The following is a 14195-nucleotide window of genomic DNA, read 5'->3' as shown; positions in this document are numbered from 1 at the left end:
AATACTATATCCCACCAAAAATACAGGGGGGGAGTTGAAAAGAGACAACGTGGTTACCAAACCGGGGCAGACTAGATTAACACCCGAGGGCAAATGGCATTGGCACTGTCGGCAGACGGAATACTGGGCTAGATGGACTTTTGAACTGACCCAGTGGTATGGCCATTCTTCTAGTGTATGCTAGATTTTTGTCTTCTCTCTCCTGCCCCCCATGTCTCTATTCATTAATCCTCCTCTCCCACCAGAGATTTTTTTTTTTTTTTTATGATGCATACACACCTTAACTACTTGTTCTTGTTGTTTTACAAGAAGGGTAAAAGGTCTGGGGAAGGTTTTTTACATTAGAAATTGAGGGAGCTTTCTACCCTAGAAGACTGGTGATTGTACTACAGGGTGAACCTCTCTAGTCCAGTACTCTCCAGTCCGGCAACTTCTGTGGTCGGCATGATTTTTAGCTTACTCTATAAAATTGCCAATTGATGTCTTGCTAAAGAGCTGATTGTAGTTTACCTTTTCCCAGTACAGTTGATATTGAAGACTTGTGAGCTACCCGTAGAAATTATTTCTTAGAGATTAAGAAACTTTGTAGTTTAGTAAAACAAATGTTGTGCTGCCTCTTACAAGCCACTGTTGTCAGCTGTTCTTATTAATAGGATTAGAGGTTAAGGCAGATTTATGGACATGCAAAACAAACCATGTGGCATCTTAGCCTTTCATGCTCAGCAACTCTGTTTATTAAAGCAAGCCAATGCTGAATGAAATCAAGTGGTTTTGGACACCAAGTTAACTCTGTGAAGGCATCAGTGTCTGCCACATTTCACTTGTGTTGGGATCATCTGATACTGCTAATCTTTACTCACTCTTCTTTTAATCTTGACAATTCTTAGCTCCACAGGGCTTTAAAGAATCCTTTTGTTAAGTAGGTTCACAGTAATGTAAAAAAATAAGTTACATAAACTTTAGTCCAGCCTCATAAAACTGCCAGGAATAATTACTAGCCCATATTGAAGATCTAAAAGATTACTCACCGCAGGCAACCAAGTTTTACAAAGTTGCTTTAGGCCAATTCTGCAACTGTTCCAGTTGATAGCACAATTACTGGGCACTTTTGACAAGACTGATCATTTAAAAAATGCACTGCTTGCATTCATGTCACTGATAGCATTTAGTTTATTTGCTCAACTGGTCCTGGACACATTTTCCTCATACACAAGGTTCCAAAAAGAGCTCTGAGTAACTTGAAAGCTTGTCTCTTTCACCAGCAGAAGCTGGGCCAATAAAAGATATTACCTCATTCACCTTGTCTCTCTAATATCCTGGGACCAACTGCAAGCAGAAATGAAAGAATGATGGCTGAGGAGCTGATTAAAGATTTCATTTATTGCTTGGGCCCAACAGGCAGATTTAACTTTCTTTACATAAAGAACAGACAGATCATTTTTTTAAAATGGATATTTAGATGTTCCCTAACAAATATGCTAACCAAGGAGAAAAGAGGAAAGTAAAATATTAGCTTGCAAAGCCTATATGGCAACAGTTGAGCAAAGAAAACTAAAATATCCCTGTTATACTCTAAAAATGCAAGAGGTTGCGCTGTGGAAAATGACACTGTTCTTAGGCATATATAATCTTCCAGTTGACAGAACTAGAGTTATCCACATAGGCAATCTGCTACTGACTTAGAGCTGGTGCACTACATGGCAATAATTATAACACTAGGACTGAAAAAGGTAAAATATGAAGACAGATAACAGGGGGTAGGATTATTCTCCCTGGAAAAGAGAGAATACAGTAGAAACTTCCACGGCTATCAAACATGCTAGCGCAGAAGAGATATTGATATATTAAACTAAAAAAGTTCAGAAGCTTCAAAAACTAGGTTTCATTTAAAAAAATGAGGAAACAAAGTAAATACAGAATACAAGTGAAGTAATTTTACACAAAGGATGTTAAACATAAAATAAGTTCCGAGGATGAGATGAATCATCAAAAGAGATTTAAGTGAATGTAAATGAAGGCAAGGATTGTATTTGACCAAGATGACCGAGATATGATGAACAAAAATGTATGTGGGCTTAAAATAAAGCCAAACCAGTAGGCGCTTATGAAAGGGTCTGCCAGGCCTTCTCTGCCTGCTACTGGAGGTGTTGGAGCTCTGACATCCCCCTGCTCAAGGAAAACCCACTCAAGCCCAGGCTACCAAGACTTGGTCCTCCACAGGACTGGAAGGGCCAGGAGGAGACACTAACAAATGAGGAGCCAGACGACTAATTAAGAAGGCTTGGCTGCTTCTTCTCAGGGACAGTGCTGGCACAGAGGAAGAGCTCATCAGTGCTAACTCAGAATCCCAGGACTAGGTCAGGGCCTCGCCTTCAAGCGCTGCAATTAAGCACTTGCCTTTGAAGTTGTGTTTATTTAAAGGCACAAACAGCCAAATTCTGATTCTGTTATTTTTACTTAACTGTTAAGACTGATGCCGAGCTTTTAGCATGAGCTACCCTTCTTCAGGCATGCACCCATAACTTTCTGACTTCAGGGAGCACGTGAAGTGCCATGGTTGGCCCTGCAAAAGGGGGCACTAGAGAGCTGTCCCATGACAGCACTGTTTATAAAATGTCTTACTATAGGAGAGGTTAGCACCTACTATGCGCTGCATATTGCTTAGATTTGTATCAGAAGTCTCAATTGTCCTACTAAGGTATCAACATTTTGTATCTGAAGTTTGACTTAGTTTACAAAAGAGGTTTTTTTTCCCCCCAACAGAAGACTAAAGTAAATGTGAGGTCTCCCAATTGTGTAAAATTAGAACTGTATTAAAAATCTGATCAAATTTAAACTTTGTATTAATTCACCAAGCCATTTATCCAGACGTAGGGAAAAAAAAAAAAAAACACTAATCCACAACAATAAAGATGGTTCTTTGCTCTTTTGTGACTAGAGCAATTGCAGAATAAGGCAGGGTTATTGGTTTTTTGTTTGGGCTTTTGGGGTGTTTTTTTGTTGCAGTTGTTTAAAGATTTTAATATTGGGTAAATGCCAGCACATTATTGACTTGTATTCAATTTGAGATCCATTATAACCCCTAGATCCTTTTCAACAGTACTAGACATTCCCCATTCTGTAACTGTGTATTTGATTGTTCCTTCCGAAGTGTAGTACTTTGCACTTATCTTTACTGAAATTCATTTTGTTGATTTCAAACTAATTCTCTAATTTGTCATAGCCATTTTGAATTCCAGTCCCATCCTCCAAAGTGCTTGCAACCTCTCCCAGCTTGGTGTTACCCACAAATCTTACAAGCAAACTCTCCACTCCATTATCCAAGTCATTAACAAAGAGAATGAATAATACCCCAGACCCAGAAATGACCCCCTGTGGGACCACACTAGATACTCCCTCTCAGTGTGACAGCAAACCATTGATAACTACATTTGGACTATGATCTTTCAATCCATTGTGCACCAACCTCAGAGTAATTTCATCTCGACCACATTTCCCTACTTTGCGCATGAAAACATCACGGGGGATTCTGTCAAAAGCCTTACTGAAAAACAAGATATATCAAGTCTACAGCTTCCCTCCTCTCCACTAGGCCAGTAATCTTGTCAAAAAAAAAAAAAAGAAATTAGGTTGGTCTGACATGATTTGTTCTTGACAAATCCATGCTGGCTTTTATCCTTTAAGTGCTTACAAAATGATTGTTTAATAATTTGTTCCAGTATCTTTCTACGTATCAAAGTTCGGCTGACAGGTCTGTAATTCCCTGGGTCCTCTTTGTTCCTCTTTTTAAAGACAAGCACTATGTTTGCCTTTCTACAGTCCTGTGGAACCTAACCGGCCCTCCATGAATTCTCAAAGATAATCGCTAACAGTTCTGATGTCACTTCAGCTAATTCCTTAAGTACCCTTCGATGAATTTCATCTGGCCCTGCTGACTTAAATACATTTAAGATATCTAAATATTCTAACCTGTTTTTCTCTCTTTTGGCTTGTGTTGCTTCCCCCTTTTTGTTAACATTTTGATCAAACATTTCCTTTTGTTACACTAAAGATTCTTGATACACTTTTTCTAGACCTTCATTAACATGTAAATGAAGATTCCCTAACTGTTGCATTGTTCGTATGAAGCATAATTCAATTGTGTAACAAAGGAAATACGGTACTAAAAATCGAATACAGATATGAAAAGAATAAAAGCTGGATAACACGTCACACCTGACAAACAGACACACAGCCAAAGCTTTCATGTTATGTCCAAAAACCTGAACAGAACAGAAAGGAAATACATGGCTTATTATGACTTTCTTCATAGCCTAAACACAGGGCAAGCCAGCCCATAATCATCACTAATCAAAAGTAAAGAGAATGAAAATCTCTATCCATTTCATATCAACATACATAATTATCCAAATGTTCAAGCAGCAGATTCCCCTTTCATCAGATTCAGGTTTTTTTATATTTGCTCTGATTATATTCAACAATTTACCTATCAAAATTTCTTCTTGTACTAGACACATAATTTAACTAGATTTGACAGTACTGTATCTATCTATACTTATTTTAAATATTTTACATCCCCTAAGCTTGTCTCATCAATGCAAGGAAAATTTGAACATAACTCCATTAACACTAACAGGAGTTACCTTTATTTAATCCTTCAGACTTAAATATGTACGAATTGGTTCTTGGATTCAAAGATGTTGTCTCATATATAACCATTACATTTTTACATATACATTATTCTTCTTGTTCAAGACCTGTTCTTCCTTAAACACTGTCAACATATATCCCGTTATGCTAAAATATGTCTATGAAAAATAAAGGACTTGCTATCTTAAGGCTATACTACCAACAAGGATAAATCATTAAATACTTTGACTTATGAAGGTTTCAACAATACTGGGTGAGGCCAGGGGGAGAACCAAAACTCCAAAGTTTGCCGAGTTTTATATTAGACAGGGTGATGTTTGTTTTTTAAACCACACTTTCCCTTCTAAAACCAAGGGCCTAATTTAATTTGGTCAAAGTTTGCTAGGGCTTCCCTCCAAGATCTAGCATAGTAACCTCAAAACTTTAGAAGACAGTGAAATCCTATTTCTTTTTGGACTCTGAAAGCCACAGCAGGGTATAAAATAATATTGTGATTACAAAAAGTTAAGGCACATAGATGTTAGCTGCAACAACGTCAAAGTAAAAGAAGTAGTTCTAGCACTAATTATTATTGTGGTAGTGCCCATATATAATGTGCTTTACAAATAGTTCAAGAGATGAATGTCCTGTTTTAGCATTACAATGTGCAATAGCACAAATAAGTTGCAAAATAGGTGCAAAGACCTTGCTGTAAAGAGCTATTTTACTTTTAATAGCAAAAAAAAAAAAAAAAGCAAATTGGGGCTAATAGTACTATGCTTTGTGGCCTTCCTTATTTCCAAAGATTTATCAAATATGGAGGTACTTGTTCATTTGGTGAATATGCTGCTAAATGTTAAAGCACTTTAATGTTAGAGGCTGTTATGCCACCAAAGAGAGCTCTGAAACAAACCCGAAACTGAATTGCATTTGACAGCTTGAAGAGAACACATCAACAAGTACCAATAACCATTATTCTCCTCCCCCAAAATATTCAAATAATTAAATTGTTGAAGACATTGCACAAACTGAGTCGGTCAAGTGAGTTGATTCAGTGACCCAAATTTCCTAATCAAAAGACAGAAAACAGATCTAGCTTACCTAGTACAGTATAGAAAAATATGAGGCTACTCAGATTTTAAAGGTGAATAGTATTAACTGATCTATGTCAATGTTTGTAAAGTAACTATTATTATTGACCATTAAAAGGACTATAAAGGCTTCAATTTATCCTTCACAGGTGGACTGGATGCTTCCTCTATTACCTGATATCACTTTATAGAAGATAACACTTTAAAAGGACTTGAAACTCTTGATTGCTTTTTTCCCCCCAAAAGGTCCTATGGCGCTTTTGCAAAACTTCCGATATTAAGCCAGGAAGCACTCTGTACAAGACCGAAAGCAGGTACATTTTTACCTGCTCTTCCAATACATAACTACTGTGTTTTCTACTGCAACAACAGAGCAGAGCAGAGGAGAGGATTCTTTCAGGGGGTAAACACTTAAAAGTGCTCACTTTTGCCCTATGGCTGCAGGACAGGAACTGCAAACAAAGCATACAAGCCTTCCCACCCCCACCAAGTGCACAGAGAAGGAAAGTTTCCCAGGGAAGAAAAAAGCATCAGATGCCCTACGCTAATTATGATTATTTAGGAAACTGAATTGCCCACACACTGTTAGGCTACATCCACATCAGCATTCCATTACGTAGACTGAGCTCAGCACCCACCACTACCACCCAAAAAAACCCCACATAAACGGAGAAAAGGATATTAGATGTTCAGAATTTTCAGCTTTTAACAATCGAAATAATAAAGTTAGCAGCAGATTTCAATTCTTTATAATTGTGTGTAATTTTAGGTAAACAGAGAAAAACATCATACTCAAAGTCAAGGGGAAACAGTTATGGTTGCAACTCTATCCTTAAATAACCATATTGTGGTAAGTATTGTAAAAGGCTGCACAAAAGCACATGATCTTACATATTGCATACTCAGCAGCATGGACATTTCAATCTTTGATGGTTCAAGTCAGACCCTACAGTACCCTTTTGGCAGTTACTGGGTAGCTGCTTACATTTGATTCCTTCCTCCAGGATGTCTCTCTGGCAGTGGAATAATGGCCTAACTTTGTACAGCAAACTGCCTTTTAAACTGCATATCTACTTGTTACGGGGCAGAACACTTCAGAACCCAAATACGTAGCTTCTTAATAGCATGGATAACAAACGGTAAAGAAATACAGATAGAAAAGCCCAGCAGAGGAAGCTAAGAAACAATTACTAGCAGACTCCACACCAATGCAAGCTCATGTCCGAAGGGACATCATGTGTGGGTTACAGCAGCCCTAGATTCCCTTCCCCCATTCAAACCACCCTGTCTTATATTAATCTGCAGCTACAATGGCCCAGGACGTTCGGGAAGGATGAGGGCTGTTGAGGTTTTTGCTATTTGAAATTCATCTCTCAGTAAGGAAGGTTTTTGAAATTCATCTCTCAGTAAGGAAGGACTGCAGAAGGATGAGCGGAGAACACACAGCCCGGGAAGAATGCGGGCAGGAGAATAACCTTCTGACAGCCCCTTGCCCGCTCCCCGCCCGCTCGGACAAGGGGTCCCCGACAGTTCCCTGCCATCACTGCTCTCCACGGTGCCTCGTTTGCAGAGGGACGCACTCAGGCTCAGAGCCGAGGATTACCAGCATTACCGCTGTCAGTGGCTACTTCGCTTTACCCATCGCTTTTACCGCAAAAAGTGGGACATAAGGAACCGCGCACCCGAGGAGACAGTTTACAGGGAGGGACCCAAGCCCAGACCTCTGGCCTTTCCCCTTCCTGCATGAAAGCTGTGTCCCCCGCACCCCCCGCTACGGCTCTTCGGGACCCCTGGGCCTGGCAGGTGGAGCCGCACCCCGGCAGGGGGCGCCCCTTCCCCGCTGCCCACGTGCCCCCCGCGGGACGGCTCCCGGTGCCTGCCCCGTTCCCCCCTGCTGGCAGCCGCCCCCGGGAGACGGACCCCGCCCCGCCGCCGCCGGCTCCCGCGCCCCCTCCCGGCCCTTACGCTCGAAGTCGGAGTCCTCGTCCTCGTCGTCCCGCCCGGGCTCCTCCTCGCCGTTGGACTCGGTCTGCATGGGCTCCCCGTCGAAGCTGACCGCCTTGCGGCCCCCGGCGGCGGCCTCCTGGTCGCGGGCATCCCGCAGGCGGGTGAAGTAGTCGGCAGCGAAGCCCAGCAGGTCGGGCGGCCGGTGCCGCAGCACTTCCACCGTGTAGCCCTGCAGCAGCTCGGTCAGGCCCGGCGGGATCTCGATGCTCATCGTGCCGGAGACTGGGGCCGCCTGCTCCGGCTCCCTGGGCTCCGGCGGGCTCGGGGCCTCCCTCCTCAGGGCGCTCGCTGACTCCCGCCTCTGCTGTCACACAAGCCGCTCCGAACAGTCGCTACGCGACTGCGCATGCTCTGCGGGAGGCGCGGGGCGGAGCCCGATGGAGGAGCAGAGCTGCGCATGCGCTCAGAGGTAAGACAAGTCCTGTCCAGAGGCGATAGGGGTGAGGATGCGCATGCGTCACAGTAGGGACACGCGCAGAAGGCGCGTCCTCGGATCATAATGCACTAAACCCGCCCTGGGGGAGGAAGGGGGAATAATGCGCATGCGCATAGTGTGGGTTGACTTGAAAAAGAAAGCAGTACGCGTGCGCAGCAGAAGAAGGCGGGAACCTGATGTGATGGGAGCGACATTGGGAGACCCGTTAGTTCCAATCACCTCGAGCGTGCCCTGCCTCTCGAGCCTCCCTCTCCTGCCCCAGCTATGCCCCCTCTGCTGGGGTGCGGCGCCGGTTTCCGCGACCCAGGCCTCCGCTTCCTTCCTCGACGTGGGGGAGGAGAAACCCTCTTCTCAGCCCTCGTCTCCGTTGCCTGAGCCCCTCCCGCGCACACCCCCCCCAACTGCCTGGGGGGAGGGGCCGAGCCCCTCCTGTGCGCACACCCCCCCCAACTGCCTCGGGGGAGGGGCCTAGCCCTTCCTGTGTACACCCCCCCAACTGCCTCGGGGGAGGGGCCTAGCCCTTCCTGTGTACACCCCCCCCAACTGCCTCGGGGGAGGGGCCTAGCCCTTCCTGTGTACACACCCCCCAACTGCCTCGGGGGCAGGGCAGAGTCCCTCCTTTGCACACACATCCCAACTGCTCTGGAGGAGGATCTGGGCTTGTCCTCTGGCCACTACTCATGGAGTTGAGTTCCTCTACTACCCACACCCATTTTTCCCCACTACCAAGAAGCCCCTATTCTGGCTCCTCCTAGATCTTTTATTACATTTTTTGCTTGACTTCTCTCCCCATCTTCTCATTTACACACAGCCAATCTGTGGCCCCACAAAGTCGTGGGACCTCCTCGTCAACCTATTGGCAATGGCCAAAGTGGCCGTCTATAACACCAGGGAGGGGATGTTGGCTGAGGGGGTTTTTTGCGACTGTGGGGCCTATTTCCGGTCCTCCCTCCCTTCACGTAGCTGGGCGGAGTTCCTCTGGGCAGCATCCGCTGGCTCCCTTGACACCTTCTGCTCAGTGTCCCCTTTAGGTTCTCTCTTTCTGACCCTTTGACCTTCTCACCCACCCTTGTTTTCTTTTTTGTTGTCCTCCATAATTAGTTGAGATCCCCAGGCTCAGTGGATCCTTCCCAAGGGCTGGGAGAGAAGGCCTTAGGGTCCTTCCCCTGGAATTTTCAATAGGACCAGTGGCCAGGATTCCCAGGAAACATGATTAGCCTGCTGTCAGTTCTTAGGCAATTTTCACTTCCCTGTTCCTCATGGCCATCCTGCAGACAACTGAGGGGATGAGAGTTGCCCTTCAGTATCCCCATCTGTAAAATGGCAATTGCAATATACACCTACATCAGTGGAACTGTGAAGATTAATTCTTCAAGACTTTTGAACATACAAAACATCCTGTAAGTGTTACTTATGTTATTTTTGTTATTACATACATCAGGGGTTGGACGGAGCTGGAATAGGCCAGTACATGCTGTCACTATTAAATTGGACCTGTCTGTTTCTTCAGAATTTAAGCTTTCATTCTGGGGAGGGAGGGGGGTGGGAAATAGTTTCTGGCCCTGAGAAAGCTCGGAAGAAAAGTTTGGGAACATGAGACTGTAAAATGCTGTTTCAATGAACCTGGAAACAGACTGAAACTGTGCTTATGAGTAAGGCTAAGTTTTTGTCAGGGATAATTTTAGTAAAAATCACAAACAAGTCATGGGCAATAATGAAAAATTCACAGAAGCCTGTGACCTGTCCTTGACTTTTACTAAAAATACTTGGGCAGCTGGGAGGGGGAGGGGGCTGGGAGCTACAGGGTTCCCCTCTGCTTGTGGCTCCAAGCTGTGGGAGTCCCCCCTGCCTCCTGCAGCGGCCTGGAGCTCTGAGGATCCTCCCTGCCACCTGCCGTGGCTGGGAGCTGCAGGGGTGTGTCTCTCCCTCCCCCCGCCGGTTGCAGTAGCCAGAAACTCCGGGGTCCCTCTTGCTGCCCGCAGCGGCAGGAATCCCCGCGGCCATGGCTGGGCGCTCCGGGGATCTCCCTTGCCCCCTGCAGTGTCCAGGAGCGGCGTGGGTCCCCCCGCTGCCTGTGGTGGCTGGGAGTGGCGGCAGGGAGCTGCAGTGCTCCCCCCTGCCATCTGCGGTGGCTGGGAGCTACGGGGATACCCCCCAGCTCTCTGCCTCTGCAGGCAGCAGGGGAGCCTGCAGCTCCCAGCCAGTGCTGGCTGAAGTCACGGAGGTCTTTGAAATCACAGATTCCGTGACCTCCGTGACTATATCGCAGCCTTATGAGTAATATCTACCCCAGTCATCTTAATTTATGTTAACCCTGAAGCCTAATAAGGGTAATTTAAATATCTATGTAATCTGTTTCAGCCTTCCATGGTTGGCATATTCATTTCACGAAGCTGACCACCTGGAACAATCTGGCTGATTGCTCTTGAAGCTGAAGCAGCCAAGAGTCTGTCTTTGCTGCTGAGGCAAAAGTGATGAATGAAACCTTTTGAAAGGGCAACCTGGTGTTCTGCATATTGCCAACAAATAGAAAATGTGTGGGCAAGACTGACAGTACCCTGAATGAACTTTATTGAATTAAGTTATACCTTCTTTATCTTTAGGGTCCATTGCATTAAAAATGCAATTGTGTATGTGTTATCATGGGAATGTATGTATGTAACTTCTGTAGGAGACTGAATACAATCTCTGGAAGGTATTGTGAACTTCAAAGGGCTTTTTGGAACAATATGTGTGAAGTAGATTTCCTAGGAAGTACATGGGGGTAAGGAGAATGCAACTGACCCACCTTGAATTCACCCTTTTGAAGCTATATTCTAGGGAGGAAACCCCATCATGTACTAATTATGTGTTCCTGGAAACTCCAGATCAAAGACCCTGAACTGTGCTTGTTCTGAACAGAAGCTGTGATGAACTTGTGACCACAAAAGAAACACTTTGGCTGGGGTTTGGAAGGACTGCTCTAGCCAGAGCTCATGTTAGGGTTGGGGTGAACTCTGGTAGGCTTATTAGCATGTGTGTAGGTCCTTTTATTGTTTTTAATGTTTTCTCTGTCGTGCTTTAACCTTAAAAATAAAATAGGCTTGCATAGAAAGAACTGTGGTAAAATAACTGTTGACAATCCCTCTATTAAGAAAAGGAGGGCTTGTGGCACCTTAGAGACTAACCAATTTATTTGAGCATAAGCTTTCGTGAGCTACAGCTCACTTCATCCATGGAGGATGAAGTGAGCTGTAGCTCACGAAAGCTTATGCTCAAATAAATTGGTTAGTCTCTAAGGTGCCACAAGTCCTCCTTTTCTTTTTGCGAATACAGACTAACACGGCTGTTACTCTAAATCCCTCTATTATTAGCCTCTGGAGAGAAAGCAAGCCTCTGTTCTCGGGCAGTCTGTCTCTGCTGGGAATAACACAATAAAGTCAGGGAACTGTTCACCCGGGAAACATACTGGTCAGAAGGGAATGAGACTAGGTTTCCACCCAAGAAAGGCAATGCCTGGGGAGTTGGCAGCCTGAGAATGTATGACCCTGCTGGACCACTGAGGAGAATTATAGGTGCTGTGGCCCTGAATTTAGCAAGGAATGCTACTATCTGGTCAGTGATCAGATGGGCACCAGAAGCTTTGGTGGTACAATAAGATTGCCAATGATGGATGTAGATTGAACATCCAGACAGACTTAAGGACATAGCTAGCGATTGATCTAGGTGGTGCTCAGTCTTCAAGAAGACTATGTCCTTTTGGGATTTACCATGATCATGATATAGTGTATTTCATTTCTCATATGTTTTACCAGAAACATCCAGGTGTTCTGGGGTTGTGGATGAATTTTGGGATTATGGATAGATGAAATTTGAATAGAGTGCCACCACTTTTTTCCAATTTGACTCCTGTGTATGTGCTGAAAAGCCAATGTGATGTTTTATACGAGAGTAAACGCTAGTCTGAGATCAAGAAGTTGGTCCACAGTGCTTTAGAAAGTAAATCCTCCAGAAGTAGTGGTATGAAATTGAAAACATAATAAGAACTAGAAACCTCTTTGTTGTTGGTGCGCTGGTGACTGCAGATTACAGACTTTTTATTTTTTTAAACATCCACCAAGATAAATTAGAAGAATTAGGATTCAAATCTCATTTCATGTGTTAGGAGGCTACCTGAGATCAGTCTTCAAGAGATGTTCTAAGGAGGATTTGACTTGACATTTTATTGTGCCAAATTAATCCCTGATATATCTCTACTGAAGTCAGTGGAATTACTTCAGGGATATATTTGGCCAAATAATTCAGAACACAAAAAACTGAATTATCCCTATTTTTTGGTTCTGATTTAAAAGTTTAAAACAGTTCCAAACAGCAGCGACTGAATTTGGAAATTCATTCTGCAAAACGTTACCCAGAGAGATTTCAGGTGATAAGTGAGAATCTGACTTTTTTTTTAAATGTTGGAACAAAGAAGCAGTTGACCCCTTTATACAGCTCAGTCGGAAAGCAAACGATATAGAACCTGCTGGTAATTCACAAGATTCAACATTAGTGATACTGTAGGATGACTAGAGGCCAAGATGCAATATATATAATCTAAATCAGCATTTTCAGATTGGCAGCTTCTTATCTGAAGTAAAATTAATTGCCCCCTACATTTATTGTAAAAGTAAATAAGTGTATCATTGATATGCTTATTTAATATGCATGTATGTGTTTTGAGAGAATACTTGGACTTAAAGGATAAGGGTGTATGAGGAGTGGGGGAGCAAGATTTTCTTTACTTTAGCTTGTAATGTTTTCAAGGCTTCATGACCCATGGATTGGTTTTTTGTGACACTCCTCCTCCCCTCCCCCAAAAACCACTGGTCTAAAGAAACAAGCACAGGACTGGGAGTCAGCAAGTCTTAATGTCTAGTCCTGCTTCTACCAATTATGTGGTCTATGGTAAGTCCCGATCCTGCCTTAAATTTCTCCATCTGTGAAATGGATTATAATATATTGACCTACCTTATACTGATGAGGTGAAGGTTATTTGCTTAAAATGTGAAGCAGTTTGTAAATTCAGTATAAAATTTGTGTGTGCACATTAGAGAGAGCGAAAACAGTGTACTGCATTATGGAGCTTTCACTTATATTTTTTATTGAAGGCATGCACATGTACCACGGTATCTATTTATGTGCACCCTGAAGGCCTGGCAGACATACAAGTGCTGTCTACCCTCTTCGTGGCTTGGGACGCACCTAAGACTTGAAACCCACTGGGAACTATAATGTTGGAGAAAAAATATGCTTGCCCAGCCTTGAGAGGAATAAGGATGTTGGTTTGGTGACACCAAAGGTGGTGTCGGTGTTAATACTTTTCTTTTCTTTTTCAACTGCAGAAAGGGTCAGAAACCAACATGTATTTTAATTATGAGCTTCACTCTCGCATCCAGAATTGGCTGAGACTATTTATGACGTGTTGGTTTGCTCATGTGCCAAGAGTTCCTGTAGCTTATCCGTGTGGCTCTCGGTCCACTCCCCCATACAGACAAATATATTTTATTCATGGTTGTTGAACCAGGGACACTACTGAAGACACCCAAGTCTCCTTATTCAGTGCTCTTGCTGAAATTTTTTTTGTGTACCATGAGGGAGGCCAATTAGAAATCTTCTGGCATTTATTATGGTACTCAGTGTCTCTGTTACAATATGTTCATTGTAATTCTGCTTTCATAATTTGGTTTGGGGTAAGCTTGTTTTTATATCAATATAAAATTAAATAAAAATACAAGACAGAGCCTTTTTGATGAGATATAGCAAATCTCTCTGAGGACAAAGAATTAAACTGTCTTTCCTTACACTGTATGGTAGACACACCTACCAGAAGCAATGTACTTTTCTCGGAAGATACTTTATTACGGTTACAATCTCACCCCTACTCCACCACCTTATCTGTGGTCTGTTACCAGAACACATTGCACCAGCCCAGTATCTGTCTGTGTCTAGACTGGTAATGTAAAGCTTAACGGAAAATGGCCTTGATTGATAAGAGAAGACTCAACTTCGCT

The 14195-nt window shown here is 43.6% G+C and overlaps 2 protein-coding genes across 2 annotated transcripts in view; one reads left to right on the top strand and one right to left on the bottom strand.

Annotated features, from left to right (window-relative positions):
• Positions 1–8074, bottom strand: part of PRKAR2A (protein kinase cAMP-dependent type II regulatory subunit alpha) — a 158082-nt gene extending 150008 nt beyond the window's left edge. Inside the window, exon 1 of the mRNA XM_074957318.1 lies at positions 7686–8074. Coding sequence (XP_074813419.1) covers positions 7686–7938 — 253 coding nt within the window. The 5' untranslated portion in view covers positions 7939–8074. The remainder of the gene's footprint in view (positions 1–7685) is intronic.
• The window catches only part of ARIH2 (ariadne RBR E3 ubiquitin protein ligase 2), a 123139-nt gene continuing 116639 nt past the window's right edge, over positions 7696–14195 (top strand). The window contains exon 1 of the mRNA XM_074957316.1: positions 7696–8136. The gene's annotated coding sequence lies outside the window, so the exon portion shown is untranslated. The remainder of the gene's footprint in view (positions 8137–14195) is intronic.

This window comes from Natator depressus, chromosome 7 (assembly GCF_965152275.1).
Source record: "Natator depressus isolate rNatDep1 chromosome 7, rNatDep2.hap1, whole genome shotgun sequence".
NCBI lineage: Eukaryota > Metazoa > Chordata > Testudines > Cheloniidae > Natator > Natator depressus.
This window is presented reverse-complemented; position numbering and strand designations above follow the sequence as displayed.